We start from the raw sequence: 27,847 nt of genomic DNA on the forward strand, positions 1-27,847 counted from the left end.
AATAAAACTCCTAGATACTTTTCCACCCCCTACCCAACTTTTTCTTCTCCTAACTGACTACGCAGACACAAAACTTGGGATGGTAAAGCAGAACTAACTATACACTAGTCTTATATGAGTTTTTGTAGGGGGAGGAGAGGGCGTTTTGGTTATGGTAGGGAGACTTGTTTAGAGAAAAGCAGGTTCTTGGTGTTTTTTCATTACCAGGAATCGCAGGAGCCCTGGAAAATTTTGCTATCCTCATATCCTTCGCATTTTCACAGCTTTCTTACAAGTGTGTTTATGGGCTAGGAACTCATGGGGTATTATTTTATGGATGAGTTGTTTAAAGGCAAAGGTTTTTCTTCGTTGGTTTTTGCAATCATCTCTGGAAACAGAGCCTTTTTTCTTCTCTCCCTGGGCGCAAAGGATTTGCATCACTCTCCTCTCTTTCTCTCTGTAAAGTTTTGATGGGGTTACAGCTTCTTTAACATTTGCTTGGCCTTATTAATGGATATTTTGGTTCAGATTTACAGTCTCAATACTTCATCCCCCCCCTACTCTCATGAATTCAAGGAGATCTTGTAGTATATTATTGTTTATTTCTATGGTACTACCGAAAGAATATTTTAGTCCTATTTGCCATTTTCTCATCCCTCTTTGATTTCAGCTTTGACTCATTCTTTCATTGACTTCAAGGTTTTTAGGTTGCTTTTTCCCATGTTGTCACTGTCCTTTTCTCTCCCTGGAGAGAAGAACGAGGTCTGGAGGTCTCATCTGCCTATTTGAAAGGGTTCCATTTTTTATCTAGTGGCCGCAGCAGGCATGGTGCTGGATGTCAGGCCACTCTGGGCACCTCTCTGCCCTGGCAGGGGAAGTAGGCTCGGCCTGGAGCTGTCAAGCGCCACGGAGGACTCAGCGTCGGCAAGATGTCAGCAGCCGTGGCCAGGCCCAGCCTGGGGCCGGGCTCCTGCCGCCTCCATTCCTCGCCCGGGAGCCGCTGGCGTCCGGCCCGGCCTCCCCCAGGCCGCACAGGCCGTGGGCGAGCAGGGCCGGCCTCACCACAGCTCTGCTACCTCCTGGGTCCGGAAGCAAAAAGGGGGAGTTCCCAGGCTCGTGCATTTTACACTGGTGCATTCCCAGGGGCAGATTGGATTTTTCAGTGCTGTTGTCAAATGTTGTCACTTCTCACAACTAGATAACTATTGGCTTCTTTTAGGCACAGAGGAAGTGCCCAGCACCATCTCACAAAGAAATCACTTTTCCCCTGTGTTCCTTACGTCTTTCCCCAAATAACTATTAAAATCAAACTACCACAGTCATCCACAGCCTTCCCCAGTGCCCTTGTCCTTCTCTGGACACGCTCCAGCCCCTCAATGACTTTCTGATCAGAGGGGCCCAGGACTGGACACAGCACTCCAGCTGCGGCCGCGGCGCTGCCCAGCACAGGGGGACGCTCACTGCCCTGCTCCTGCCGCCCCACTATTGCTCACACATGGCCAGCACGCCCCAGGCCTTCTTGGCCACCTGGGCCCAAGCTGGCTCACGTTCAGCTGCTGTCGAGCGGCACCCCTGGCTGCTTTGGGCCCAGGCAGCCGCCCGGGCACCACCTTACACATTTGACTTCAAAGACAGCATGCAGAATTTGGAGACGCCTTTCCTGTTCTTTCTTACCAACACAAGACAGCACAAAAAGACTTGCAGAGTCACCCCACAGTCGAGGCTTCAAAGCAGCTTTCAAAGCTGCAGTCATCACCACAAAATGTATCCACACAAGTTTGCCACTTCTGCTTTTAGCCTCAGAGGAAGGCTTCAGAACCACGCAGTTTGTTTCTTTGGCCACATCAAACAAGAATCGCCTCCCCCAGTTTCATGGACAAGACAATCAGTGCCCAGCAGCAGCTTAACAAAAGCCAAAAGACAGATGGGCCAACAGACTCTGTAAAAATGAAGAATTACTCCAGACAACTGCAGAACACTTCCACTGGCCGTACACAGGGCTCCAAAAAGGGAAAGCAAACAAACCAGACCCGTTGAGGCCCACAACTCCCACCTGTGCCCTTGGCCATGGCATTGCAGAAGCCAAGAGACAGAGCTGCACTGAGCCAAGCAGCCACATGCTCACCCGCAGATGAGCACCAGCGCTTTGGTGCCTCAGCACGACAGCTCAAAGCCCAATCCCCAGCTGTCTTGTGCTGGAGGGAATGGCTAGGTGCTGCCAGGACCCCAGCCCTCAGCACCCTCAGCCTCCAACAGCAAGCGCTGGCTGGCCAGAAACTTGCAGCTCTGCCCCGCCACTAAAGACAGCTCCACCCAGAACTGGCACTTACTGTCTGGGATGGCTCCGCCTCTTCGGTGAGCACAGCTGGACGTTTCAGCTCCTCTTGCTCAGTTTCCCCCTCTTTGGCTCCTTCTCCAGGTGCAGAGGGAGCCAGGGCTGAAACTGCTCTTGGTTCTGGGCTCTGTGGAAAGAGACAAGCACAAGGGACAGGCCGTTACTTCTCACTTCCAACTTTCTTGCTTTTCACATCTCCAGCCAACCTGCTCTACTCAGGAGAAATCATCAGCTTGCACAGCAAAGGGATCCTAAGTCGCTCCCTTTAAATGAAAAAAAGGGCTAATTCAAGCCTACTGCATATGGCTCTGAATTCCATATTCCTCCTTGGCTACTAGCAGCAAGCAACATTCCCTGGGCAAAACAAGGCTTGTAGTTCTCTAAAGCCCTGACATAGAAAAGGAGGAAATAGTGCACAATGCCTGCGCAGTTCCTACTGGAGATCTGCAAAGCTAAAAGTGTATGGGAATCTCACCCAGTGCTGGAAAAGTGCAGCAAAGCCTGTGCAGAAGTAACTTGCTTTGCTGGAGCAAGGGAATAAGGAACCGGCCTTCTCCCCCTAGCAAAACAACAAACCAACAGATGAAAGTGTCACCTGCTCCAGTGTCTAAGGTACTTGGAAGCAGGGAGGGGATCTTTGCCAGGGAAACGGGCCTTGTGGCGAGCACTGTCACGTAGGGATTGCTGGAAGTCTGCCTGATGCTCCCTCATCAGCCTGCCTGTCTGACACCAGGCCAAAGCTCCCTCCGCACCTCCTCACTGGACTTGACCTTGTAGTGGTTGACATTTGCTAATTTTACTTTTCTGGCTAATGTACTGAAGAACGACGTGGCTTTTAGCACACGCTACAATCATCAGGGAACTTACTCTTTTTTTTTTTTTTTTTTTCTTTTTTTTGGGGGGGGGAGAGGAGTTATGCATTAGGAGTAGGTTAAAACAGGTTGAAAACTTAGCCAGAAAAAAGAAACTTTATTATCAGGATTGCAAGTATAAGAAACCAGAATAAAACTCCTAGATACTTTTCCGCGCCCCCTACCCAACTTTTTCTTCTCCTAACTGGCTACGCAGACACAAAACTTGGGATGGTAAAGCAGAACTAACTATACACTAGTCTTATATGAGTTTTTGTAGGGGGAGGAGGGGGCGTTTTGGTTATGGTAGGGAGACTTGTTTAGAGAAAAGCAGGTTCTTGGTGTTTTTTCATTACCAGGAATCGCAGGAGCCCTGGAAAATTTTGCTATCCTCATATCCTTCGCATTTTCACAGCTTTCTTACAAGTGTGTTTATGGGCTAGGAACTCATGGGGTATTATTTTATGGATGAGTTGTTTAAAGGCAAAGGTTTTTCTTCGTTGGTTTTTGCAATCATCTCTGGAAACAGAGCCTTTTTTTCTCCTCCCTGGGCGCAAAGGATTTGCATCACTCTCCTCTCTTTCTCTCTGTAAAGTTTTGATGGGGCTACAGCTTCTTTAACATTTGCTTGGCCTTATTAATGGATATTTTGGTTCAGATTTACAGTCTCAATACTTCATCCCCCCCCTACTCTCATGAATTCAAGGAGATCTTGTAGTATATTATTGTTTATTTCTATGGTACTACCGAAAGAATATTTTAGTCCTATTTGCCATTTTCTCATCCCTCTTTGATTTCAGCTTTGACTCATTCTTTCATTGACTTCAAGGTTTTTAGGTTGCTTTTTCCCATGTTGTCACTGTCCTTTTCTCTCCCTGGAGAGAAGAACGAGGTCTGGAGGTCTCATCTGCCTATTTGAAAGGGTTCCATTTTTTATCTAGTGGCCGCAGCAGGCATGGTGCTGGATGTCAGGCCACTCTGGGCACCTCTCTGCCCTGGCAGGGGAAGTAGGCTCGGCCTGGAGCTGTCAAGCGCCACGGAGGACTCAGCGTCGGCAAGATGTCAGCAGCCGTGGCCAGGCCCAGCCTGGGGCCGGGCTCCTGCCGCCTCCATTCCTCGCCCGGGAGCCGCTGGCGTTCGGCCCCGCCCCCCCCCCGCCGCACACGCCGGGGGGGGGCAGGGCCGGGCTCCCCCCAGCTCTGCTCCCTCCTGGGTCCGGAAGCAAAAAGGGGGAGTTCCCAGGCTCGTGCATTTTACACTGGTGCATTCCCAGGGGCAGATTGGATTTTTCAGTGCTGTTGTCAAATGTTGTCACTTCTCACAACTAGATAACTATTGGCTTCTTTTAGGCACAGAGGAAGTGCCCAGCACCATCTCACAAAGAAATCACTTTTCCCCTGTGTTCCTTACGTCTTTCCCCAAATAACTATTAAAATCAAACTACCACAGTCATCCACAGCCTTCCCCAGTGCCCTTGTCCTTCTCTGGACACGCTCCAGCCCCTCAATGACTTTCTGATCAGAGGGGCCCAGGACTGGACACAGCACTCCAGCTGCGGCCGCGGCGCTGCCCAGCACAGGGGGACGCTCACTGCCCTGCTCCTGCCGCCCCACTATTGCTCACACATGGCCAGCACGCCCCAGGCCTTCTTGGCCACCTGGGCCCAAGCTGGCTCACGTTCAGCTGCTGTCGAGCGGCACCCCTGGCTGCTTTGGGCCCAGGCAGCCGCCCGGGCACCACCTTACACATTTGACTTCAAAGACAGCATGCAGAATTTGGAGACGCCTTTCCTGTTCTTTCTTACCAACACAAGACAGCACAAAAAGACTTGCAGAGTCACCCCACAGTCGAGGCTTCAAAGCAGCTTTCAAAGCTGCAGTCATCACCACAAAATGTATCCACACAAGTTTGCCACTTCTGCTTTTAGCCTCAGAGGAAGGCTTCAGAACCACGCAGTTTGTTTCTTTGGCCACATCAAACAAGAATCGCCTCCCCCAGTTTCATGGACAAGACAATCAGTGCCCAGCAGCAGCTTAACAAAAGCCAAAAGACAGATGGGCCAACAGACTCTGTAAAAATGAAGAATTACTCCAGACAACTGCAGAACACTTCCACTGGCCGTACACAGGGCTCCAAAAAGGGAAAGCAAACAAACCAGACCCGTTGAGGCCCACAACTCCCACCTGTGCCCTTGGCCATGGCATTGCAGAAGCCAAGAGACAGAGCTGCACTGAGCCAAGCAGCCACATGCTCACCCGCAGATGAGCACCAGCGCTTTGGTGCCTCAGCACGACAGCTCAAAGCCCAATCCCCAGCTGTCTTGTGCTGGAGGGAATGGCTAGGTGCTGCCAGGACCCCAGCCCTCAGCACCCTCAGCCTCCAACAGCAAGCGCTGGCTGGCCAGAAACTTGCAGCTCTGCCCCGCCACTAAAGACAGCTCCACCCAGAACTGGCACTTACTGTCTGGGATGGCTCCGCCTCTTCGGTGAGCACAGCTGGACGTTTCAGCTCCTCTTGCTCAGTTTCCCCCTCTTTGGCTCCTTCTCCAGGTGCAGAGGGAGCCAGGGCTGAAACTGCTCTTGGTTCTGGGCTCTGTGGAAAGAGACAAGCACAAGGGACAGGCCGTTACTTCTCACTTCCAACTTTCTTGCTTTTCACATCTCCAGCCAACCTGCTCTACTCAGGAGAAATCATCAGCTTGCACAGCAAAGGGATCCTAAGTCGCTCCCTTTAAATGAAAAAAAGGGCTAATTCAAGCCTACTGCATATGGCTCTGAATTCCATATTCCTCCTTGGCTACTAGCAGCAAGCAACATTCCCTGGGCAAAACAAGGCTTGTAGTTCTCTAAAGCCCTGACATAGAAAAGGAGGAAATAGTGCACAATGCCTGCGCAGTTCCTACTGGAGATCTGCAAAGCTAAAAGTGTATGGGAATCTCACCCAGTGCTGGAAAAGTGCAGCAAAGCCTGTGCAGAAGTAACTTGCTTTGCTGGAGCAAGGGAATAAGGAACCGGCCTTCTCCCCCTAGCAAAACAACAAACCAACAGATGAAAGTGTCACCTGCTCCAGTGTCTAAGGTACTTGGAAGCAGGGAGGGGATCTTTGCCAGGGAAACGGCCCTTGTGGCGAGCACTGTCACGTAGGGATTGCTGGAAGTCTGCCTGATGCTTGATGCTCCCTCATCAGCCTGCCTGTCTGACACCAGGCCAAAGCTCCCTCCGCACCTCCTCACTGGACTTGACCTTGTAGTGGTTGACATTTGCTAATTTTACTTTTCTGGCTAATGTACTGAAGAACGACGTGGCTTTTAGCACACGCTACAATCATCAGGGAACTTACTCCTTTTTTTTTTTTCTTTCTTTTTTTTGGGGGGGGGAGAGGAGTTATGCATTAGGAGTAGGTTAAAACAGGTTGAAAACTTAGCCAGAAAAAAGAAACTTTATTATCAGGATTGCAAGTATAAGAAACCAGAATAAAACTCCTAGATACTTTTCCACCCCCTACCCAACTTTTTCTTCTCCTAACTGACTACGCAGACACAAAACTTGGGATGGTAAAGCAGAACTAACTATACACTAGTCTTATATGAGTTTTTGTAGGGGGAGGAGAGGGCGTTTTGGTTATGGTAGGGAGACTTGTTTAGAGAAAAGCAGGTTCTTGGTGTTTTTTTCATTACCAGGAATCGCAGGAGCCCTGGAAAATTTTTGCTATCCTCATATCCTTCGCATTTTCACAGCTTTCTTACAAGTGTGTTTATGGGCTAGGAACTCATGGGGTATTATTTTATGGATGAGTTGTTTAAAGGCAAAGGTTTTTCTTCGTTGGTTTTTGCAATCATCTCTGGAAACAGAGCCTTTTTTCTTCTCTCCCTGGGCGCAAAGGATTTGCATCACTCTCCTCTCTTTCTCTCTGTAAAGTTTTGATGGGGTTACAGCTTCTTTAACATTTGCTTGGCCTTATTAATGGATATTTTGGTTCAGATTTACAGTCTCAATACTTCATCCCCCCCCTACTCTCATGAATTCAAGGAGATCTTGTAGTATATTATTGTTTATTTCTATGGTACTACCGAAAGAATATTTTAGTCCTATTTGCCATTTTCTCATCCCTCTTTGATTTCAGCTTTGACTCATTCTTTCATTGACTTCAAGGTTTTTAGGTTGCTTTTTCCCATGTTGTCACTGTCCTTTTCTCTCCCTGGAGAGAAGAACGAGGTCTGGAGGTCTCATCTGCCTATTTGAAAGGGTTCCATTTTTTATCTAGTGGCCGCAGCAGGCATGGTGCTGGATGTCAGGCCACTCTGGGCACCTCTCTGCCCTGGCAGGGGAAGTAGGCTCGGCCTGGAGCTGTCAAGCGCCACGGAGGACTCAGCGTCGGCAAGATGTCAGCAGCCGTGGCCAGGCCCAGCCTGGGGCCGGGCTCCTGCCGCCTCCATTCCTCGCCCGGGAGCCGCTGGCGTCCGGCCCGGCCTCCCCCAGGCCGCACAGGCCGTGGGCGAGCAGGGCCGGCCTCACCACAGCTCTGCTACCTCCTGGGTCCGGAAGCAAAAAGGGGGAGTTCCCAGGCTCGTGCATTTTACACTGGTGCATTCCCAGGGGCAGATTGGATTTTTCAGTGCTGTTGTCAAATGTTGTCACTTCTCACAACTAGATAACTATTGGCTTCTTTTAGGCACAGAGGAAGTGCCCAGCACCATCTCACAAAGAAATCACTTTTCCCCTGTGTTCCTTACGTCTTTCCCCAAATAACTATTAAAATCAAACTACCACAGTCATCCACAGCCTTCCCCAGTGCCCTTGTCCTTCTCTGGACACGCTCCAGCCCCTCAATGACTTTCTGATCAGAGGGGCCCAGGACTGGACACAGCACTCCAGCTGCGGCCGCGGCGCTGCCCAGCACAGGGGGACGCTCACTGCCCTGCTCCTGCCGCCCCACTATTGCTCACACATGGCCAGCACGCCCCAGGCCTTCTTGGCCACCTGGGCCCAAGCTGGCTCACGTTCAGCTGCTGTCGAGCGGCACCCCTGGCTGCTTTGGGCCCAGGCAGCCGCCCGGGCACCACCTTACACATTTGACTTCAAAGACAGCATGCAGAATTTGGAGACGCCTTTCCTGTTCTTTCTTACCAACACAAGACAGCACAAAAAGACTTGCAGAGTCACCCCACAGTCGAGGCTTCAAAGCAGCTTTCAAAGCTGCAGTCATCACCACAAAATGTATCCACACAAGTTTGCCACTTCTGCTTTTAGCCTCAGAGGAAGGCTTCAGAACCACGCAGTTTGTTTCTTTGGCCACATCAAACAAGAATCGCCTCCCCCAGTTTCATGGACAAGACAATCAGTGCCCAGCAGCAGCTTAACAAAAGCCAAAAGACAGATGGGCCAACAGACTCTGTAAAAATGAAGAATTACTCCAGACAACTGCAGAACACTTCCACTGGCCGTACACAGGGCTCCAAAAAGGGAAAGCAAACAAACCAGACCCGTTGAGGCCCACAACTCCCACCTGTGCCCTTGGCCATGGCATTGCAGAAGCCAAGAGACAGAGCTGCACTGAGCCAAGCAGCCACATGCTCACCCGCAGATGAGCACCAGCGCTTTGGTGCCTCAGCACGACAGCTCAAAGCCCAATCCCCAGCTGTCTTGTGCTGGAGGGAATGGCTAGGTGCTGCCAGGACCCCAGCCCTCAGCACCCTCAGCCTCCAACAGCAAGCGCTGGCTGGCCAGAAACTTGCAGCTCTGCCCCGCCACTAAAGACAGCTCCACCCAGAACTGGCACTTACTGTCTGGGATGGCTCCGCCTCTTCGGTGAGCACAGCTGGACGTTTCAGCTCCTCTTGCTCAGTTTTCCCCCTCTTTGGCTCCTTCTCCAGGTGCAGAGGGAGCCAGGGCTGAAACTGCTCTTGGTTCTGGGCTCTGTGGAAAGAGACAAGCACAAGGGACAGGCCGTTACTTCTCACTTCCAACTTTCTTGCTTTTCACATCTCCAGCCAACCTGCTCTACTCAGGAGAAATCATCAGCTTGCACAGCAAAGGGATCCTAAGTCGCTCCCTTTAAATGAAAAAAAGGGCTAATTCAAGCCTACTGCATATGGCTCTGAATTCCATATTCCTCCTTGGCTACTAGCAGCAAGCAACATTCCCTGGGCAAAACAAGGCTTGTAGTTCTCTAAAGCCCTGACATAGAAAAGGAGGAAATAGTGCACAATGCCTGCGCAGTTCCTACTGGAGATCTGCAAAGCTAAAAGTGTATGGGAATCTCACCCAGTGCTGGAAAAGTGCAGCAAAGCCTGTGCAGAAGTAACTTGCTTTGCTGGAGCAAGGGAATAAGGAACCGGCCTTCTCCCCCTAGCAAAACAACAAACCAACAGATGAAAGTGTCACCTGCTCCAGTGTCTAAGGTACTTGGAAGCAGGGAGGGGATCTTTGCCAGGGAAACGGCCCTTGTGGCGAGCACTGTCACGTAGGGATTGCTGGAAGTCTGCCTGATGCTTGATGCTCCCTCATCAGCCTGCCTGTCTGACACCAGGCCAAAGCTCCCTCCGCACCTCCTCACTGGACTTGACCTTGTAGTGGTTGACATTTGCTATTTTTCCTTTTCTGGCAAATGTACTGAAGACCGTCGTGGTTTTTAGCACACGCTACAATCATCAGGGAACTTACTCCTTTTTTTTTTTTCTTTCTTTTTTTTGGGGGGGGGAGAGGAGTTATGCATTAGGAGTAGGTTAAAACAGGTTGAAAACTTAGCCAGAAAAAAGAAACTTTATTATCAGGATTGCAAGTATAAGAAACCAGAATAAAACTCCTAGATACTTTTCCACCCCCTACCCAACTTTTTCTTCTCCTAACTGACTACGCAGACACAAAACTTGGGATGGTAAAGCAGAACTAACTATACACTAGTCTTATATGAGTTTTTGTAGGGGGAGGAGAGGGCGTTTTGGTTATGGTAGGGAGACTTGTTTAGAGAAAAGCAGGTTCTTGGTGTTTTTTCATTACCAGGAATCGCAGGAGCCCTGGAAAATTTTGCTATCCTCATATCCTTCGCATTTTCACAGCTTTCTTACAAGTGTGTTTATGGGCTAGGAACTCATGGGGTATTATTTTATGGATGAGTTGTTTAAAGGCAAAGGTTTTTCTTCGTTGGTTTTTGCAATCATCTCTGGAAACAGAGCCTTTTTTCTTCTCTCCCTGGGCGCAAAGGATTTGCATCACTCTCCTCTCTTTCTCTCTGTAAAGTTTTGATGGGGTTACAGCTTCTTTAACATTTGCTTGGCCTTATTAATGGATATTTTGGTTCAGATTTACAGTCTCAATACTTCATCCCCCCCCTACTCTCATGAATTCAAGGAGATCTTGTAGTATATTATTGTTTATTTCTATGGTACTACCGAAAGAATATTTTAGTCCTATTTGCCATTTTCTCATCCCTCTTTGATTTCAGCTTTGACTCATTCTTTCATTGACTTCAAGGTTTTTAGGTTGCTTTTTCCCATGTTGTCACTGTCCTTTTCTCTCCCTGGAGAGAAGAACGAGGTCTGGAGGTCTCATCTGCCTATTTGAAAGGGTTCCATTTTTTATCTAGTGGCCGCAGCAGGCATGGTGCTGGATGTCAGGCCACTCTGGGCACCTCTCTGCCCTGGCAGGGGAAGTAGGCTCGGCCTGGAGCTGTCAAGCGCCACGGAGGACTCAGCGTCGGCAAGATGTCAGCAGCCGTGGCCAGGCCCAGCCTGGGGCCGGGCTCCTGCCGCCTCCATTCCTCGCCCGGGAGCCGCTGGCGTCCGGCCCGGCCTCCCCCAGGCCGCACAGGCCGTGGGCGAGCAGGGCCGGCCTCACCACAGCTCTGCTACCTCCTGGGTCCGGAAGCAAAAAGGGGGAGTTCCCAGGCTCGTGCATTTTACACTGGTGCATTCCCAGGGGCAGATTGGATTTTTCAGTGCTGTTGTCAAATGTTGTCACTTCTCACAACTAGATAACTATTGGCTTCTTTTAGGCACAGAGGAAGTGCCCAGCACCATCTCACAAAGAAATCACTTTTCCCCTGTGTTCCTTACGTCTTTCCCCAAATAACTATTAAAATCAAACTACCACAGTCATCCACAGCCTTCCCCAGTGCCCTTGTCCTTCTCTGGACACGCTCCAGCCCCTCAATGACTTTCTGATCAGAGGGGCCCAGGACTGGACACAGCACTCCAGCTGCGGCCGCGGCGCTGCCCAGCACAGGGGGACGCTCACTGCCCTGCTCCTGCCGCCCCACTATTGCTCACACATGGCCAGCACGCCCCAGGCCTTCTTGGCCACCTGGGCCCAAGCTGGCTCACGTTCAGCTGCTGTCGAGCGGCACCCCTGGCTGCTTTGGGCCCAGGCAGCCGCCCGGGCACCACCTTACACATTTGACTTCAAAGACAGCATGCAGAATTTGGAGACGCCTTTCCTGTTCTTTCTTACCAACACAAGACAGCACAAAAAGACTTGCAGAGTCACCCCACAGTCGAGGCTTCAAAGCAGCTTTCAAAGCTGCAGTCATCACCACAAAATGTATCCACACAAGTTTGCCACTTCTGCTTTTAGCCTCAGAGGAAGGCTTCAGAACCACGCAGTTTGTTTCTTTGGCCACATCAAACAAGAATCGCCTCCCCCAGTTTCATGGACAAGACAATCAGTGCCCAGCAGCAGCTTAACAAAAGCCAAAAGACAGATGGGCCAACAGACTCTGTAAAAATGAAGAATTACTCCAGACAACTGCAGAACACTTCCACTGGCCGTACACAGGGCTCCAAAAAGGGAAAGCAAACAAACCAGACCCGTTGAGGCCCACAACTCCCACCTGTGCCCTTGGCCATGGCATTGCAGAAGCCAAGAGACAGAGCTGCACTGAGCCAAGCAGCCACATGCTCACCCGCAGATGAGCACCAGCGCTTTGGTGCCTCAGCACGACAGCTCAAAGCCCAATCCCCAGCTGTCTTGTGCTGGAGGGAATGGCTAGGTGCTGCCAGGACCCCAGCCCTCAGCACCCTCAGCCTCCAACAGCAAGCGCTGGCTGGCCAGAAACTTGCAGCTCTGCCCCGCCACTAAAGACAGCTCCACCCAGAACTGGCACTTACTGTCTGGGATGGCTCCGCCTCTTCGGTGAGCACAGCTGGACGTTTCAGCTCCTCTTGCTCAGTTTCCCCCTCTTTGGCTCCTTCTCCAGGTGCAGAGGGAGCCAGGGCTGAAACTGCTCTTGGTTCTGGGCTCTGTGGAAAGAGACAAGCACAAGGGACAGGCCGTTACTTCTCACTTCCAACTTTCTTGCTTTTCACATCTCCAGCCAACCTGCTCTACTCAGGAGAAATCATCAGCTTGCACAGCAAAGGGATCCTAAGTCGCTCCCTTTAAATGAAAAAAAGGGCTAATTCAAGCCTACTGCATATGGCTCTGAATTCCATATTCCTCCTTGGCTACTAGCAGCAAGCAACATTCCCTGGGCAAAACAAGGCTTGTAGTTCTCTAAAGCCCTGACATAGAAAAGGAGGAAATAGTGCACAATGCCTGCGCAGTTCCTACTGGAGATCTGCAAAGCTAAAAGTGTATGGGAATCTCACCCAGTGCTGGAAAAGTGCAGCAAAGCCTGTGCAGAAGTAACTTGCTTTGCTGGAGCAAGGGAATAAGGAACCGGCCTTCTCCCCCTAGCAAAACAACAAACCAACAGATGAAAGTGTCACCTGCTCCAGTGTCTAAGGTACTTGGAAGCAGGGAGGGGATCTTTGCCAGGGAAACGGCCCTTGTGGCGAGCACTGTCACGTAGGGATTGCTGGAAGTCTGCCTGATGCTCCCTCATCAGCCTGCCTGTCTGACACCAGGCCAAAGCTCCCTCCGCACCTCCTCACTGGACTTGACCTTGTAGTGGTTGACATTTGCTAATTTTACTTTTCTGGCTAATGTACTGAAGAACGACGTGGCTTTTAGCACACGCTACAATCATCAGGGAACTTACTCCTTTTTTTTTTTTTCTTTCTTTTTTTTGGGGGGGGGAGAGGAGTTATGCATTAGGAGTAGGTTAAAACAGGTTGAAAACTTAGCCAGAAAAAAGAAACTTTATTATCAGGATTGCAAGTATAAGAAACCAGAATAAAACTCCTAGATACTTTTCCGCCCCCTACCCAACTTTTTCTTCTCCTAACTGACTACGCAGACACAAAACTTGGGATGGTAAAGCAGAACTAACTATACACTAGTCTTATATGAGTTTTTGTAGGGGGAGGAGGGGGCGTTTTGGTTATGGTAGGGAGACTTGTTTAGAGAAAAGCAGGTTCTTGGTGTTTTTTCATTACCAGGAATCGCAGGAGCCCTGGAAAATTTTGCTATCCTCATATCCTTCGCATTTTCACAGCTTTCTTACAAGTGTGTTTATGGGCTAGGAACTCATGGGGTATTATTTTATGGATGAGTTGTTTAAAGGCAAAGGTTTTTCTTCGTTGGTTTTTGCAATCATCTCTGGAAACAGAGCCTTTTTTCTTCTCTCCCTGGGCGCAAAGGATTTGCATCACTCTCCTCTCTTTCTCTCTGTAAAGTTTTGATGGGGTTACAGCTTCTTTAACATTTGCTTGGCCTTATTAATGGATATTTTGGTTCAGATTTACAGTCTCAATACTTCATCCCCCCCCTACTCTCATGAATTCAAGGAGATCTTGTAGTATATTATTGTTTATTTCTATGGTACTACCGAAAGAATATTTTAGTCCTATTTGCCATTTTCTCATCCCTCTTTGATTTCAGCTTTGACTCATTCTTTCATTGACTTCAAGGTTTTTAGGTTGCTTTTTCCCATGTTGTCACTGTCCTTTTCTCTCCCTGGAGAGAAGAACGAGGTCTGGAGGTCTCATCTGCCTATTTGAAAGGGTTCCATTTTTTATCTAGTGGCCGCAGCAGGCATGGTGCTGGATGTCAGGCCACTCTGGGCACCTCTCTGCCCTGGCAGGGGAAGTAGGCTCGGCCTGGAGCTGTCAAGCGCCACGGAGGACTCAGCGTCGGCAAGATGTCAGCAGCCGTGGCCAGGCCCAGCCTGGGGCCGGGCTCCTGCCGCCTCCATTCCTCGCCCGGGAGCCGCTGGCGTCCGGCCCGGCCTCCCCCAGGCCGCACAGGCCGTGGGCGAGCAGGGCCGGCCTCACCACAGCTCTGCTACCTCCTGGGTCCGGAAGCAAAAAGGGGGAGTTCCCAGGCTCGTGCATTTTACACTGGTGCATTCCCAGGGGCAGATTGGATTTTTCAGTGCTGTTGTCAAATGTTGTCACTTCTCACAACTAGATAACTATTGGCTTCTTTTAGGCACAGAGGAAGTGCCCAGCACCATCTCACAAAGAAATCACTTTTCCCCTGTGTTCCTTACGTCTTTCCCCAAATAACTATTAAAATCAAACTACCACAGTCATCCACAGCCTTCCCCAGTGCCCTTGTCCTTCTCTGGACACGCTCCAGCCCCTCAATGACTTTCTGATCAGAGGGGCCCAGGACTGGACACAGCACTCCAGCTGCGGCCGGCCGCGGCGCTGCCCAGCACAGGGGGACGCTCACTGCCCTGCTCCTGCCGCCCCACTATTGCTCACACATGGCCAGCACGCCCCAGGCCTTCTTGGCCACCTGGGCCCAAGCTGGCTCACGTTCAGCTGCTGTCGAGCGGCACCCCTGGCTGCTTTGGGCCCAGGCAGCCGCCCAGGCACCACCTTACACATTTGACTTCAAAGACAGCATACAGAATTTGGAGACGCCTTTCCTGTTCTTTCTTACCAACACAAGACAGCACAAAAAGACTTGCAGAGTCACCCCACAGTCGAGGCTTCAAAGCAGCTTTCAAAGCTGCAGTCATCACCACAAAATGTATCCACACAAGTTTGCCACTTCTGCTTTTAGCCTCAGAGGAAGGCTTCAGAACCACGCAGTTTGTTTCTTTGGCCACATCAAACAAGAATCGCCTCCCCCAGTTTCATGGACAAGACAATCAGTGCCCAGCAGCAGCTTAACAAAAGCCAAAAGACAGATGGGCCAACAGACTCTGTAAAAATGAAGAATTACTCCAGACAACTGCAGAACACTTCCACTGGCCGTACACAGGGCTCCAAAAAGGGAAAGCAAACAAACCAGACCCGTTGAGGCCCACAACTCCCACCTGTGCCCTTGGCCATGGCATTGCAGAAGCCAAGAGACAGAGCTGCACTGAGCCAAGCAGCCACATGCTCACCCGCAGATGAGCACCAGCGCTTTGGTGCCTCAGCACGACAGCTCAAAGCCCAATCCCCAGCTGTCTTGTGCTGGAGGGAATGGCTAGGTGCTGCCAGGACTCCGGCCCTCAGCACCCTCAGCCTCCAACAGCAAGCGCTGGCTGGCCAGAAACTTGCAGCTCTGCCCCGCCACTAAAGACAGCTCCACCCAGAACTGGCACTTACTGTCTGGGATGGCTCCGCCTCTTCGGTGAGCACAGCTGGACGTTTCAGCTCCTCTTGCTCAGTTTCCCCCTCTTTGGCTCCTTCTCCAGGTGCAGAGGGAGCCAGGGCTGAAACTGCTCTTGGTTCTGGGCTCTGTGGAAAGAGACAAGCACAAGGGACAGGCCGTTACTTCTCACTTCCAACTTTCTTGCTTTTCACATCTCCAGCCAACTTGCTCTACTCAGGAGAAATCATCAGCTTGCACAGCAAAGGGATCCTAAGTCACTCCCATTAATTGAAAAGGGCTAATTTAACCATACTGTATAAGGCTTTTAATGCCATCATCATCCACAGCTTCTAGCAGCAAGCTATGTTCCCTGGGTAAAACTGGGCTTTTATTTCTTTCAGGTTTTGAAATGGAAAATTAGGAAATATATAGCTGCACCTTTCCTGTTGCTGCTGCACGTATTTTAAATATTTACTTGCATCCTTGTCAGCTGGCTATCTATACTCTTGTGCTATAGGCTATGGTTACCGCTTGCTCTACCAGTCCTAAACACCCGGAATACCAAAGATTGCTTTCCTACTCACCTTTGAACGGCCACATCTGCATACACGCCTCAGGTGACCTGCAGTGAGCAAGGGAAAATGAACCCAATGGGGTGTGAAAACTGCCTGGACTGCTGAATCCCATAGATTAAGTTAAGCCAAACAGAGGGTATTTTCCTTCGACAGCCTTCCTCAGGAGACACAATTCTTCACACATCCAACAAGGAACTGGGCAATATTCTTGCTTGTGCCTACGCTTTGGCCTGTTTTGCTAGTATATGAATACAAACTTGATCAAGATAATGCCATTTCTTCTTTAAAACTCAATGCTTCTGTTCTACCCAGGACACAAAGCAGCTTTTTCATTCCTCTCCTTCAAGTACTCCTTTTTTTTTTTTTTTTTTAATTTTATTAGTTGCATGCAGTAGTTCTCATTAACTTGCTGAAAAGAATTCCCCAGAAAATCTTCCCCCAAATCCCCCTGGGCTGTGGCAGATCTATTGTGAAACAGAGCAGCACCAGCTCCAGGCTTCAGGAGCTGACACTGCTTCGGAGTTTGCCCTTCATTGCAAAGGGAATCACTATTTTAGCACTCAGAAAAGGGTGAACTCAGTCATATCATTTCATGATAATTTTTTTTTTAAAAAAAAAGAAGCTTTCTTTGAATTCTGGGAACAACTGCAGAGATTTTAGAAGGCCTTTCAAGAAGGTCTCTCAGTCTACATTTTCAAAGTTGTCCTCCTTCATCCAGCAAACTGAGGAAATGACAGACTCTGCTGCCACAGACTCCCCTTCTCTCCTTTTCCTCACTTGTGGAGGGAATGGAACCCCTGCAGCTTGCCTTGCAAATGCTGCCTGCAGACCCCTGGCTACAGACACCCTGTTTTTTGCTGAATGTGTTGACAGGAGGTTTACCATACCAGTGGCATCCTAATAGTCCTTCTGTTTCAAAATCAACCCAGGCACTAAGAAAAAGCAGGAAAACATACAAAAGCAAGGTTAGGCTACACCCAGGGAAAACCTCTACTTACATGCCAGGTTTGCCAGATAATAGCCAGAATAAAAAAAGCCGTAAACAGTGCAAACTGCAGCAGCAAATTGCTCCATCATTGGAGCACTGCTGTGGCAGTTTGCAGACTGTGCTCAAACACAAGACAGAATAAGGCTGTCAGTGTGCAGCTGCCCACTGACAAACGCCTCAAGCAGGAGGATGCTCCTGCACTGAGCAAGCCCAAGAGCTGCTCTGACACTGAGGCCTTCCGTGCACCAAGGCAACCTTCTGATGTCACCACGACAATGTGGCAACCATGCCCTGACATCACAAAGCAAGCGTTCTGCTTTGGAATTTATGCAAATTTATGCAAAGTAACCCAACCTTCCCTACAGCAAGCACAAAATAGCCTGGGAAGTTCTCCTCTGTCACAAAGCTGCACAAACTCCCCTGCTGGAACAAACCCTGTTGTTCAAGGGATCCAAGAGTAAAACCAAGAGTGCTCCAAGCACCTACAGCCTGTTCCCCAACTGAGCACCCAGATGAGACCAAAGACAAGGAAACCAGTCCAAGAAAATGGCCCAAAACATTGCACAGAACCATGAAAGAAAGCACTGTTGCCGTAACAGCTGAAATAATTCCTAATAAATCTCTCCACATATTTGCACATTTATTGGACATACCCAGGGCTCCTTTGTATGTCTGTCTCTACCTCAGCCTTTATTCCACTTTGGAAGCAGTCATACTGGCAGGATTTGCCCACCAGCAGCAGCTGCTGCTCTAAGCTGGGAATAATGAGTGGTACTGCTGATTTCCAGAGGCTTCTGTCCCCCAGGTGAAGCCAAGGCAGGAGTAGGATGAAAGGTGCTGGCACTGCTGCTGCTGCTGCTGCTCTGTGCCACAGAGTCCCGGCTAGGCAGGGCACAGTGCCCACTGCGCTGTGGGCTCTTTCTCCTGCCAGAGCCTGACACACCTGGGAACAAGTGATGATGGGAAAATCATGGTGTTGGGAAAACCAAGGCGTTTGTGAGGACTTCATTGCTCCTCACGCACTCAGGCCACCTCAGCACAGAGCTTTGGCCCCCAAAAAGGTAAACCAGAGGGAAACTGCAGCAGCGCAGCAGGAGCTGCTAAAGCCTTCCCGAGAGCTCTGTGTCTCCAATGGAAAGGGATAGCTCTGAGCACCAAGCACTCATGCACCGCTGTGTTGTCTGAGGGTTGACAAATAAGTACGAGAGGGGTTCTTTGTATGGCATTCCTGTGGAGTCTATTGCTCTCACATAGAAGGGAACCAGGGACAAAGAACCCAGAACAGAGGAGGGACTACGGTTATCCACAGATAGGGAACATCAGAACTGAGGGCCACGGGTTGAGGGCACAGGGACAGTGCAAAGGTGGAGCCAACCAGGGTCTTGGGGGTGGAGTGACAGGGAATGGCAACCAACAGGGAAAACAAATGCAGGGAACATTCTAGAACTGGAGTGGAGACTAGGGATGACATAATTCTTGGCTGGGGACAAGGAATGACATAACTAGGATGCTGTAACTGAGGTACATAATACACCAAAGGAGACATAGGAGAACATTCTTTAAACAGAGGTCACATCCCAGGGCATCTTACTAACAACTTCCCCCACCAGCTCCTGGGGTGCAACAGGAAACAGCTGGAAAATGTTTCATTTGGACTTTTCTTACCTCCTCAATAGAAATTGCCAAACGTAACATCACCAAGCAAGGCCCAATCCCCACAGCCAGCTCAGGGTTAGAAAGGAGGCATTACTTTATTTCTGCTCTGGGTGTGAGGGGAATCCCTTCCCTAACTTGTGCACACCCAGCAATCTCACCTACTAGTTTGTATCCATGGAACTAAGACATATTCAATACTTTGCTGAAACTCACAGGCTAAATACTGCCCCAAATTATTGGACATATTTAAATCACTTCTCAGAATTTATTGACATGAGAGCAGGGCTGTCCTGAGGCTCTCTGGTAGTCATTGTCATAGGTTCAGGAGGAAACCAACACACAAAAGAACCTGACCCAGCTGGGATTGCAAAGCAAATTTATTCTATAAGTTGCAGTAGCAAATAATACATACCAACCCCTGAATTCCCAAAAACCCACTGAGCAGGAGGAGATGAAGCATGGTGTTTGGCAGGAGGGCAGGTAGGCAGTGCACTTTTAGGACATCCCCTGCATCAAAACGGTGATCATCTTGTATCTCACCCTTCTCACTCCTCTAGCCCAGACCCAGGCCTTATATCTCCTGCTCAGGAGTGCAATTTCCCAGTGACAGCATCAGCTCCCACATGGCCGGCACATGAGATGAGACCACGATGACTCAGAATACCGACTCCATGCCAACAATGCCTCCATTATGCATTGTTCCTCTTTCGAAAGTTAACTACCCACCCATTGACCAATACATTGTTCCTCTTGCAAGGGCCAAGTTCCCACCCATTAAACAATACAGTTTTCTGAAGTTTCTGAAGTAACTTACTCCCGAAGTAATCCTGGCTAGCTCTGTTGGGGGGGGGGGGGGGGGCGGGGGGGGGGGGGGGGGGGGGGGGGGGGGGGGGGGGGGGGGGGGGGGGGGGGGGGCGGGAGGGGGTCAGGAAGGCTCTTTACAACCAAGATAAAAGACCTAAGGGCTGCTTCTCCCTCCGGAATAAAGGAGGATATTTATTCTGGCTGGGATCCAGGAGAGAAAAGAGGGAGAGGATACATTTCCCGGGCTCTTTCAAACCTCGGGAGAGGGTCGGGGAGACATAAAACACCAACCAAGGGAATAACATTTCAGAGACAGGGAGGGGAGGGGAAAAACACGTCACAGCTGCAGGGAGGGTTTACACAGAAACTAAGTAACTCCCAGAAATGTGCATTACCACAGTTTTCTTTGAGATTTCTGAAAGAGTCAGAAGGAGGGGAATCTTCCAAATGAGTTGATGTTTCAGAAAACTTTATTTATTTACAATCCTACTCTATAATCCTACTCTACACAACTACTCGTCAATCCTACACTACAGTCCTACTCTACACTAGTTATGAAGATAGTGTCTTATGTCACATTTTTGTCATCTTCTTCTTCTTCAATGAAATAATGAATGGTGATACGGTGAATGCTGGCTTGGCTGATGTTACAAATGGATGCTGTCCACAGGAAAAAACAACAAAAAACATTAAACCATGACTTTCCAAGCTCAGTGCTTCACAGGCTCACTCAGGATTCCTCTGCTTCCTAGAAAGACCCAGAAAGGGGGCGGACAAGACCATCTGCACCTCCATCTTCATGTGCACTACCTTGCCATCACAGGCAAACCTGGCCCAGAGTCCCACTCATCCGTGAATTCTGGTGTCTAAACTTGATGGGACTTTTTCCCCGCCAGTGCTCTAGAAATGGTGCTTTCTGTCCCTGGGGTTTCTACCTTTCAGGAAACTCCAAAGCCTCACATAGGTCCCTCTCTTTGAAAGACAGACACTGTGCTAATTTCCACAGGCAGACAGAGCAGTGTCTACCTTTCCATGCCCTGCTCCTCCAGTGCTGGATGGCACCTTCCTTCCCAGCAGGGACAGCCGAATGGCACTGGGTCCTGCAGTTCCCTCTCTGCCACACAACCTGGCAGTAACCCTGGGGCAGTTGCTCTCTGCTTGACCGTGCCAGGCTGAGGATGGGGCAGGGACAAGTCCCACTCAGCTGTCCCTGTTTGCACAGCAGAAACCTCTAAGAGAGGGGCAGGGAGAACAAACCAGGGCCCCTCGGAGGTTCACAGTGAGCCCTCGACAGCCCCTCCTTCCCACAGCCAAATCTCTGACTGCTCAGCCGGGACTGGTTTCCTTGGCTTCCTCCACCACCATTTCACACCTCTGTAATCTGGATTTCTCTATTTCAATTCTCTTGCCTTTAGATAAAACTGAACAGCCCACCAAATTACAGAACAGGGCAACAGAAACAGTCTGAGGACAGAGCACCTCTCCTCTGAGGACAGGCTGAGAGACCTGGAGTTATTCAGCCTGAAGAAGAATAGACCCCAGGGAGACATCTTTGCCACTTTCCAAATCTTCAAACTGGCTTCTGAGGGAGTGTGGGACATCTTTTTGAACAGGTCCAGTTACAACAGGATGTGGGCGAATATTTTTAAGAAAAAGGGGAGCAAGTCAGCTCCCCTAAGGTCTAAGGAAGAACTTCACTGTCCTGGTTTAGGGCAAAATTTGGGAGAAAACCTCCAGTGGGGCTCCCCCCGGGAAGCAAACCCACGTGGCCCTTTTTCTCCCACCCCACAAACGGTTCGGGAAGAGATTTCTCTGAGAGAAGTGGAAAAAACCTGTTTATTTCACAGGCACAGCACTACCCAGCACAAAAATGAATGATATCACATTACAAAACCTCTCGCCGTTCAGAAGAGATGACAAACTTCAGAGGGTCTCTTTCCTGTGGGTGTTTGCTCTGTTATCAGTCCCTCTGGCGCTGGAAAATGCCGCTGCCCAGGCTGGGCTCCCGGTAGTCCACGGGTGCAAGCTCCCGGTGCTCCCCCGAGTCCCCAGTCCAGAGCAGGTTCAATTCGTTTCAAAAAAGGGAAAGAAAACAGTCCAGGAAGACCTCTCTGCTCTGGCTAGTTGGAAAGCCAAGGCGATCTGTCTCTTGTTGTCTGTCTGTGCTGTAGTCAAAACTCTCGATGCGGGGGGAGCAAGTACAGTCTCTGATAACAGACTCGGTGCTTCTTTTCCACTCACTTTTACTCTTAGATGGAATTTTAAGAATACAAAACCTGTGTCTGGGTTAGGTGGACGAATGGGGATACAATTTAACATCATAATCAACCCAGGACATTCCACCCCTTATCCCCATATCGTCGACTTACTGCCAAAACTAACATTCCAACTCTGCACACATTTACATACATAGAAACTTCCCCTCCGTTCCACCCAAAAAATACAAGCAATATATCCATCATGCCCCTGTCACGCCCCACACTAAGCTACTGAATCCAGACCCCCACGCTGGAGAGCTGCAGGATTCCCCACTCTCTCATTTTACTCACTCAAAACACCATCTTTCACTTGCTCATACCTTCAACACTTACACATTTCCTTCTATTTCATGTCTGCGTGGTTTAATGTACAGACAATGGCAGTAACCTTTTACCCAATGATCAGGTCTCCCTGAGGTACACATTGTGTTGTTCCATCTCTCTGCATTATCCACCATGTACAACCTGGTCCTTGAGCAAAGACAACCCCACGAATGGGTTTGTCTGTGCTCGAGGTAGAATTGACCCAAACTGTCTTCCCTAGCAGACCTCTGACATGTACCACTGGGACTTCGTCTCCGTCTACTACATGTAAAGACTCAGACTGGGCAGGACCTGCTCGGTTGGTAGAACCTCTGGTGTTGACTAACCAGGTGGCCTTTGCTAGATGTTGCTCCCAGTTTTTAAAAGATCCTCCACCCAGTGCCTTTAAGGTGGTTTTTAACAGTCCATTGTACCTCTCCACTTTCCCGGCTGCTGGTGCATGGTAAGGGATATGGTACACCCACTCAATGCCATGTTCCCTAGCCCAGCTGTTTATAAGACTGTTCTTGAAATGAGTCCCATTGTCTGACTCAATCCTCTCAGGGGTGCCATGCCTCCAAAGGACCTGCTTTTCAAGTCCCAGGATGGTGTTCCGGGCAGTGGCATGAGGCACAGGGTAGGTTTCCAACCATCCAGTGGTGGCTTCTACCATTGTGAGCACATAGCGCTTGCCTTGGCGGGTTTGGGGCAGTGTGATGTAGTCGATCTGCCAGGCCTCCCCATACTTGTATCTGGACCACCGCCCACCGTACCAGAGGGGCTTCAACCGCTTGGCTTGTTTGATCACAGCACATGTCTCACAGTCATGGATAACCTGAGAAATGCTGTCCATGGTTAAATCCACCCCTCGGTCTCGTGCCCACTTATAGGTGGCATCTCTACCCTGATGACCTGAGGCATCATGAGCCCATCGGGCTAGGAACAACTCTCCCTTATGTTCTTAATCCAAATCTACTTTTGACACTTGTATCTTTGCAGCCTGATCTACCTGCTTATTATTTTGGTGTTCCTCATTAGCTCTACTCTTGGGGACATGGGCATCTACGTGGCAGACTTTCACTGGTAGTCCCCCTACCCTGGTAGCAATATCTTTCCACTCTTTAGCAGCCCAAATTTGTTTTCCTCTACGCTGCCAATTAGCCTCTTTCCACCTCTCCAACCATCCCCACAGAGCATTGGCCACCATCCATGAATCCGTGTAGAGGTAGAGATTTGGCCACCTCTCTCTTTCAGCAATGTCCAGGGCCAGCTGAACAGCTTTGAGTTCAGCAAGTTGACTTGATCCACCTTCTCCTTCAGTGGCCTCTGCGACCTGTCGTGTGGGGCTCCATACGGCTGCTTTCCACTTCTGGTTCATCCCTACGATGCGACAGGAACCATCAGTGAAAAGAGCGTAGCGTGTTTCTTCTGCGGGCAGCTGGTTATATGGTGGAGCTTCTTCAGCCCTTGTCACTTCCTCTTGTTCTTCATCTGTGAGACCAAAATTTTCACCTTCAGGCCAGTTTGTAATTATCTCCAAAATCCCAGGGCGATTCAGTTTACCAATATGGGCACGCTGCGTGATGAGGGCAATCCAATTGCTCCATGTGGCACTGGTTGCATGATGGGTGGAAGGAACCTTTCCCTTGAACATCCATCCTAGCACTGGCAGTCGGGGTGCTAGGAGGAGTTGTGCTTCAGTGCCAATCACTTCAGAGGCAGCTTGGACTCCTTCATAGGCTGCTAAAATTTCTTTTTCTGTTGGGGTGTAGTGGGCTTCGGACCCTCTGTAGCTTCTACTCCAAAATCTTAATGGTCGGCCTCGAGTCTCCCCAGGCACTTTCTGCCAGAGGCTCCAGGACAAGCCATTGTTCCCAGCTGCAGAGTAGAGCACGTTCTTCACATCTGGTCCTGTTCTGACTGGGTCAAGGGCTACTGCATGGGTGATCTCCTGTTTGATCTGAGCAAAGGCTTGCTGCTGTTCAGGGCCCCAATGGAAATTATTCTTCTTCCGAGTGACCAGGTAAAGAGGGCTCACAATCTGACTGTATTCAGGAATATGCATTCTCCAAAACCCTATGGCACCTAAGAAAGCTTGCGTTTCCTTCTTATTAGTTGGTGGAGACATTGCTGAGATTTTGTTGATGACATCAGTAGGAATCTGACGCCGTCCATCTTGCCACTTTACCCCCAGGAACTGGATCTCACGAGCTGGTCCCTTAACTTTGCTCTTCTTGATGGCAAAACCAGCTTCCAGGAGGATCTGGATGATTTCCTTTCCTTTCTCAAACACTTCTGCTGCTGTGTTCCCCCACACAATGATGTCATCTATGTACTGTAGATGTTCTGGAGCCGGAGCCTCACCCTTTTCCAGGGCAGCCTGGATCAGTCCATGGCAAATGGTGGGGCTGTGCTTCCACCCCTGGGGCAGTCGGTTCCAGGTGTACTGCACTCCCCTCCAGGTGAAGGCAAACTGAGGCCTGCATTCTGCTGCCAGGGGAATGGAGAAAAATGCATTAGCAATGTCAATAGTGGCATACCACTTCACTGCCTTGGACTCCAGCTCGTACTGGAGCTCCAGCATGTCTGGCATGGCAGCGCTCAGAGGTGGAGTCACTTCATTCAATGCACGATAGTCCACAGTCAATCTCCATTCTCCTTCAGATTTACGCTCAGGCCAGATGGGGCTGTTGAAGGGTGAGTGGGTTTTGCTGACCACCCCTTGGCTCTCCAGCTCTCTGATCATCTTGTGGATGGGGATCACAGCATCTCGAGTTGTTCTATATTGTCGGCAGTGCACCGTCAAGGTGGCAATTGGTACTTGTTGTTCTTTCACCTTCAGAAGTCCTACTGTAGATGGATTCTCGGACAGTCCAGGCAAGGTGTTCAGTTGCTGGACACCCTCTGTCTCCACAGCTGCTATCCCAAATGCCCACCTGAATCCTTTTGGGTCTTTGAAATACCCACTTCAGAGGTAATCTATGCCCAAAATGGATGGGGCCTCTGGGCCTGTCACAATGGGGTGTTTCTTCTACTCATTTCCCGTCAGGCTCACGTCTGCTTCCACCAAGGTGGTGATCCCCCTGTCACGCCAGCAATAGAAACAGATTCTGCCCCTACATGTCTTGATGGGATTAGCGTGCACTGTGCACCAGTGTCAACCAAGGCCTCATATCTTTGTGGTTCTGATGTGCCAGGCCAATGAATCCACACAGTCCAAAAAACACGATTTTCCCTAGCCTCTACCTGGCTAGAGGCAGGGCCCCTCTAAGCCTGGTTATCCTTCTTTCCTTTGGTATATGTCTTGGATGTTCCTTCAAGGGGATCGGACATGTCATCATCATCATACCTGGCAGTTCGGCTACGTGCAACTGGAGCTGCTTCCCTTTTGGTGGAACTTCCTTTGTGACTCTTCTCCTCCTTCAATTCACGCACCCGTTGTGCCAGAGCTGCAGTAGATTTCCCATCCCATCTCCTCATGTTCTCTCCGCAATCACGCAGGAAGAACCACAGCTCAGCTCGTGGGGTATACCTTCTCTCCCAATCGGGGGAACGTCTGCGTTGAGTGCCAGGACCTCTGATCTGTACTGCTGAGATTTGGAGAAGGTCCTCTTTAATCTCATCTCTAAGTTTCTTGTGATTCTCCTCTATCTTATCCTCTAATTTCTGCAGACGTGTTTCCACAGCTGCAATTCTTGCATGTGTGGGGCCATGCACGGCATCTGCATATGCTCGAAGCTTCTTCGCCATATCCAGCACGGTCTCCTCCCTTTCATCCCGTTTCATCATTGCTAAAGCAGATGCATATTCTTGTGGCCCAAGTCGTACCAATTTTCGCCACATCACTGATGTACATGGCACCAAGTCTGGATTCTTAGTTGGTATGTCATCTGAAAAAACACTCTCTGCCACTGCCATTTCTCTCAGGCGTTGGATCCCTTGTTCGATGGTTTTCCACTGCGTTTGCTGCATGTAGAGATCATCTACACACAGATATCTTTGGGCTACACTTTCAAGGACCCGTGCCCAGAGACTGCGAGGGTTAGCCCCCCTCATCATCCCCTGGTCGATAACCGGATCATGTGACAGGGATCCCAGATGCCTCGCTTCAGTGCCATCTAGAACTGTAGCTTCACCTGCGGCGTCCCACAGACGGACTAACCAACTAATTATAGATTCATCAGGTCGTCGAGTGTAGTCCTTCCTCAGGCCACGAAGATCTTTCAGAGAAAAAGACTCAATATTAGCCTCTGATCTTGTGCCAGTTGCTTTGACTCTTGGTTTTGTGTCAGGAGGCGTTGAGGGTCCTTCTCCTGCATCATCATCATCATCATCCACTGGTCGATCGGTTTTATCTGTGCACTTTCCACTTCTTGTGCTAGTAGCAACAGCCATTGGTTGAGGCTTGCTGTCCGGTTTAGCTACCAGCTTTGTAACTGGGAGGTTGGCTGCAGCCTGAGTAATTGGGGTAGCTGTTGATTTATCTCCCTGTCCCCTTCCTCCTGTTTGCTGCCCTACAGTATCTAGCAATGTACGGTACGCATATGCCAGGGCCCAGCTTACTGCAATGATCTTTTTTTCTTTGGAATTATCCTGACACTTCTCTTTCAGATATTTCCCCACCTCAGCTGGATTCAGAATTTGTTCATGTGGAAAGTCCCAAACTACAGGGTCAGAAAATTCCTTCAGGATTTGGCCCATATCCTCCCATTCTCCACCCCACTCAGGACTTTCCATGCTTGGTTCAGGAGTCTCATCAGTCCCTCTAGAAATCTCAGCCCTCATTCTAGAGAGGCTGAAGACTGTATAGAGGAAACTTACCAGATTAAATGCCAGAAAGATGGTCTCTTTAACATTCAGGGGAAACTGAACACTCGCCAATAATGATGTAACCGATTCAGAGGAGAAGGAAAGGAAAGGTTGAAAAGCCTCATTCTCTGCTCCTCCTCTAACAAACTGGGTGCATAACCATACCCATGAATCCTTTATATTTGGAACAGACTGCATCACCTGAATAAACTTCTTGGAAATCATAATCACTAGGCCCAGCCCAATAGCTATTCTAATCCGTGCCCCTCTACTGTAAAAGCTATGTGTTAGGGACAATACCGGGGCTAGTTGTGGATAAGAAAATAAACCAAGGGACCATAAAGGTATTAAAACCTCAAGAAAGCCTAGTGACCAGAAACACATGAAGGCCTGCACCCCAAAAGACATTATTAATTCAAGCAGCATGGCTGGATGGCTAGGGACTGCTTTATCTTATCCCAATACAAAGTAATTGCCACTTCAGTACAATCAGTACAGGGTTTTTCCACTCTCTCATGCCACGCGCTGGGCACCAATGAATGTATTTGTCCTGGTTTAGGGCAAAATTTGGGAGAAAACCTCCAGTGGGGCTCCCCCCGGGAAGCAAACCCACGTGGCCCTTTTTCTCCCACCCCACAAACGGTTCGGGAAGAGATTTCTCTGAGAGAAGTGGAAAAAAAACTGTTTATTTCACAGGCACAGCACTACCCAGCACAAAAATGAATGATATCACATTACAAAACCTCTCGCCGTTCAGAAGAGATGACAAACTTCAGAGGGTCTCTTTCCTGTGGGTGTTCGCTCTGTTATCAGTCCCTCTGGCGCTGGAAAATGCCGCTGCCCAGGCTGGGCTCCCGGTAGTCCACGGGTGCAAGCTCCCGG

At 49.7% G+C, this 27,847-nt stretch overlaps 2 protein-coding genes across 2 annotated transcripts in view; both read right to left on the minus strand.

Annotated features, from left to right (window-relative positions):
- LOC148184421 (serine/threonine-protein kinase PAK 3-like) overlaps positions 1 to 27,847 on the minus strand; it is a 72,003-nt gene that overhangs the window by 39,649 nt on the left and 4,507 nt on the right. The window lies entirely within an intron of this gene.
- LOC148184422 (uncharacterized) lies at positions 895 to 27,391 on the minus strand. Its single transcript, XM_088054158.1, has 6 exons — positions 25,689 to 27,391; positions 8,948 to 9,080; positions 5,626 to 5,757; positions 2,310 to 2,441; positions 1,294 to 1,363; positions 895 to 1,058 (listed from the first exon to the last, which is right to left on the minus strand). Exons 1-6 carry the CDS (start codon positions 27,389 to 27,391, stop codon positions 895 to 897), a joined length of 2,334 nt encoding a protein of 777 aa, XP_087910284.1.

Source organism: Pseudopodoces humilis, chromosome 4 (assembly GCF_049639895.1).
Source record: "Pseudopodoces humilis isolate 2021_Gansu_Grassland_sample_001 chromosome 4, ASM4963989v1, whole genome shotgun sequence".
Lineage (NCBI taxonomy): Eukaryota > Metazoa > Chordata > Aves > Passeriformes > Paridae > Pseudopodoces > Pseudopodoces humilis.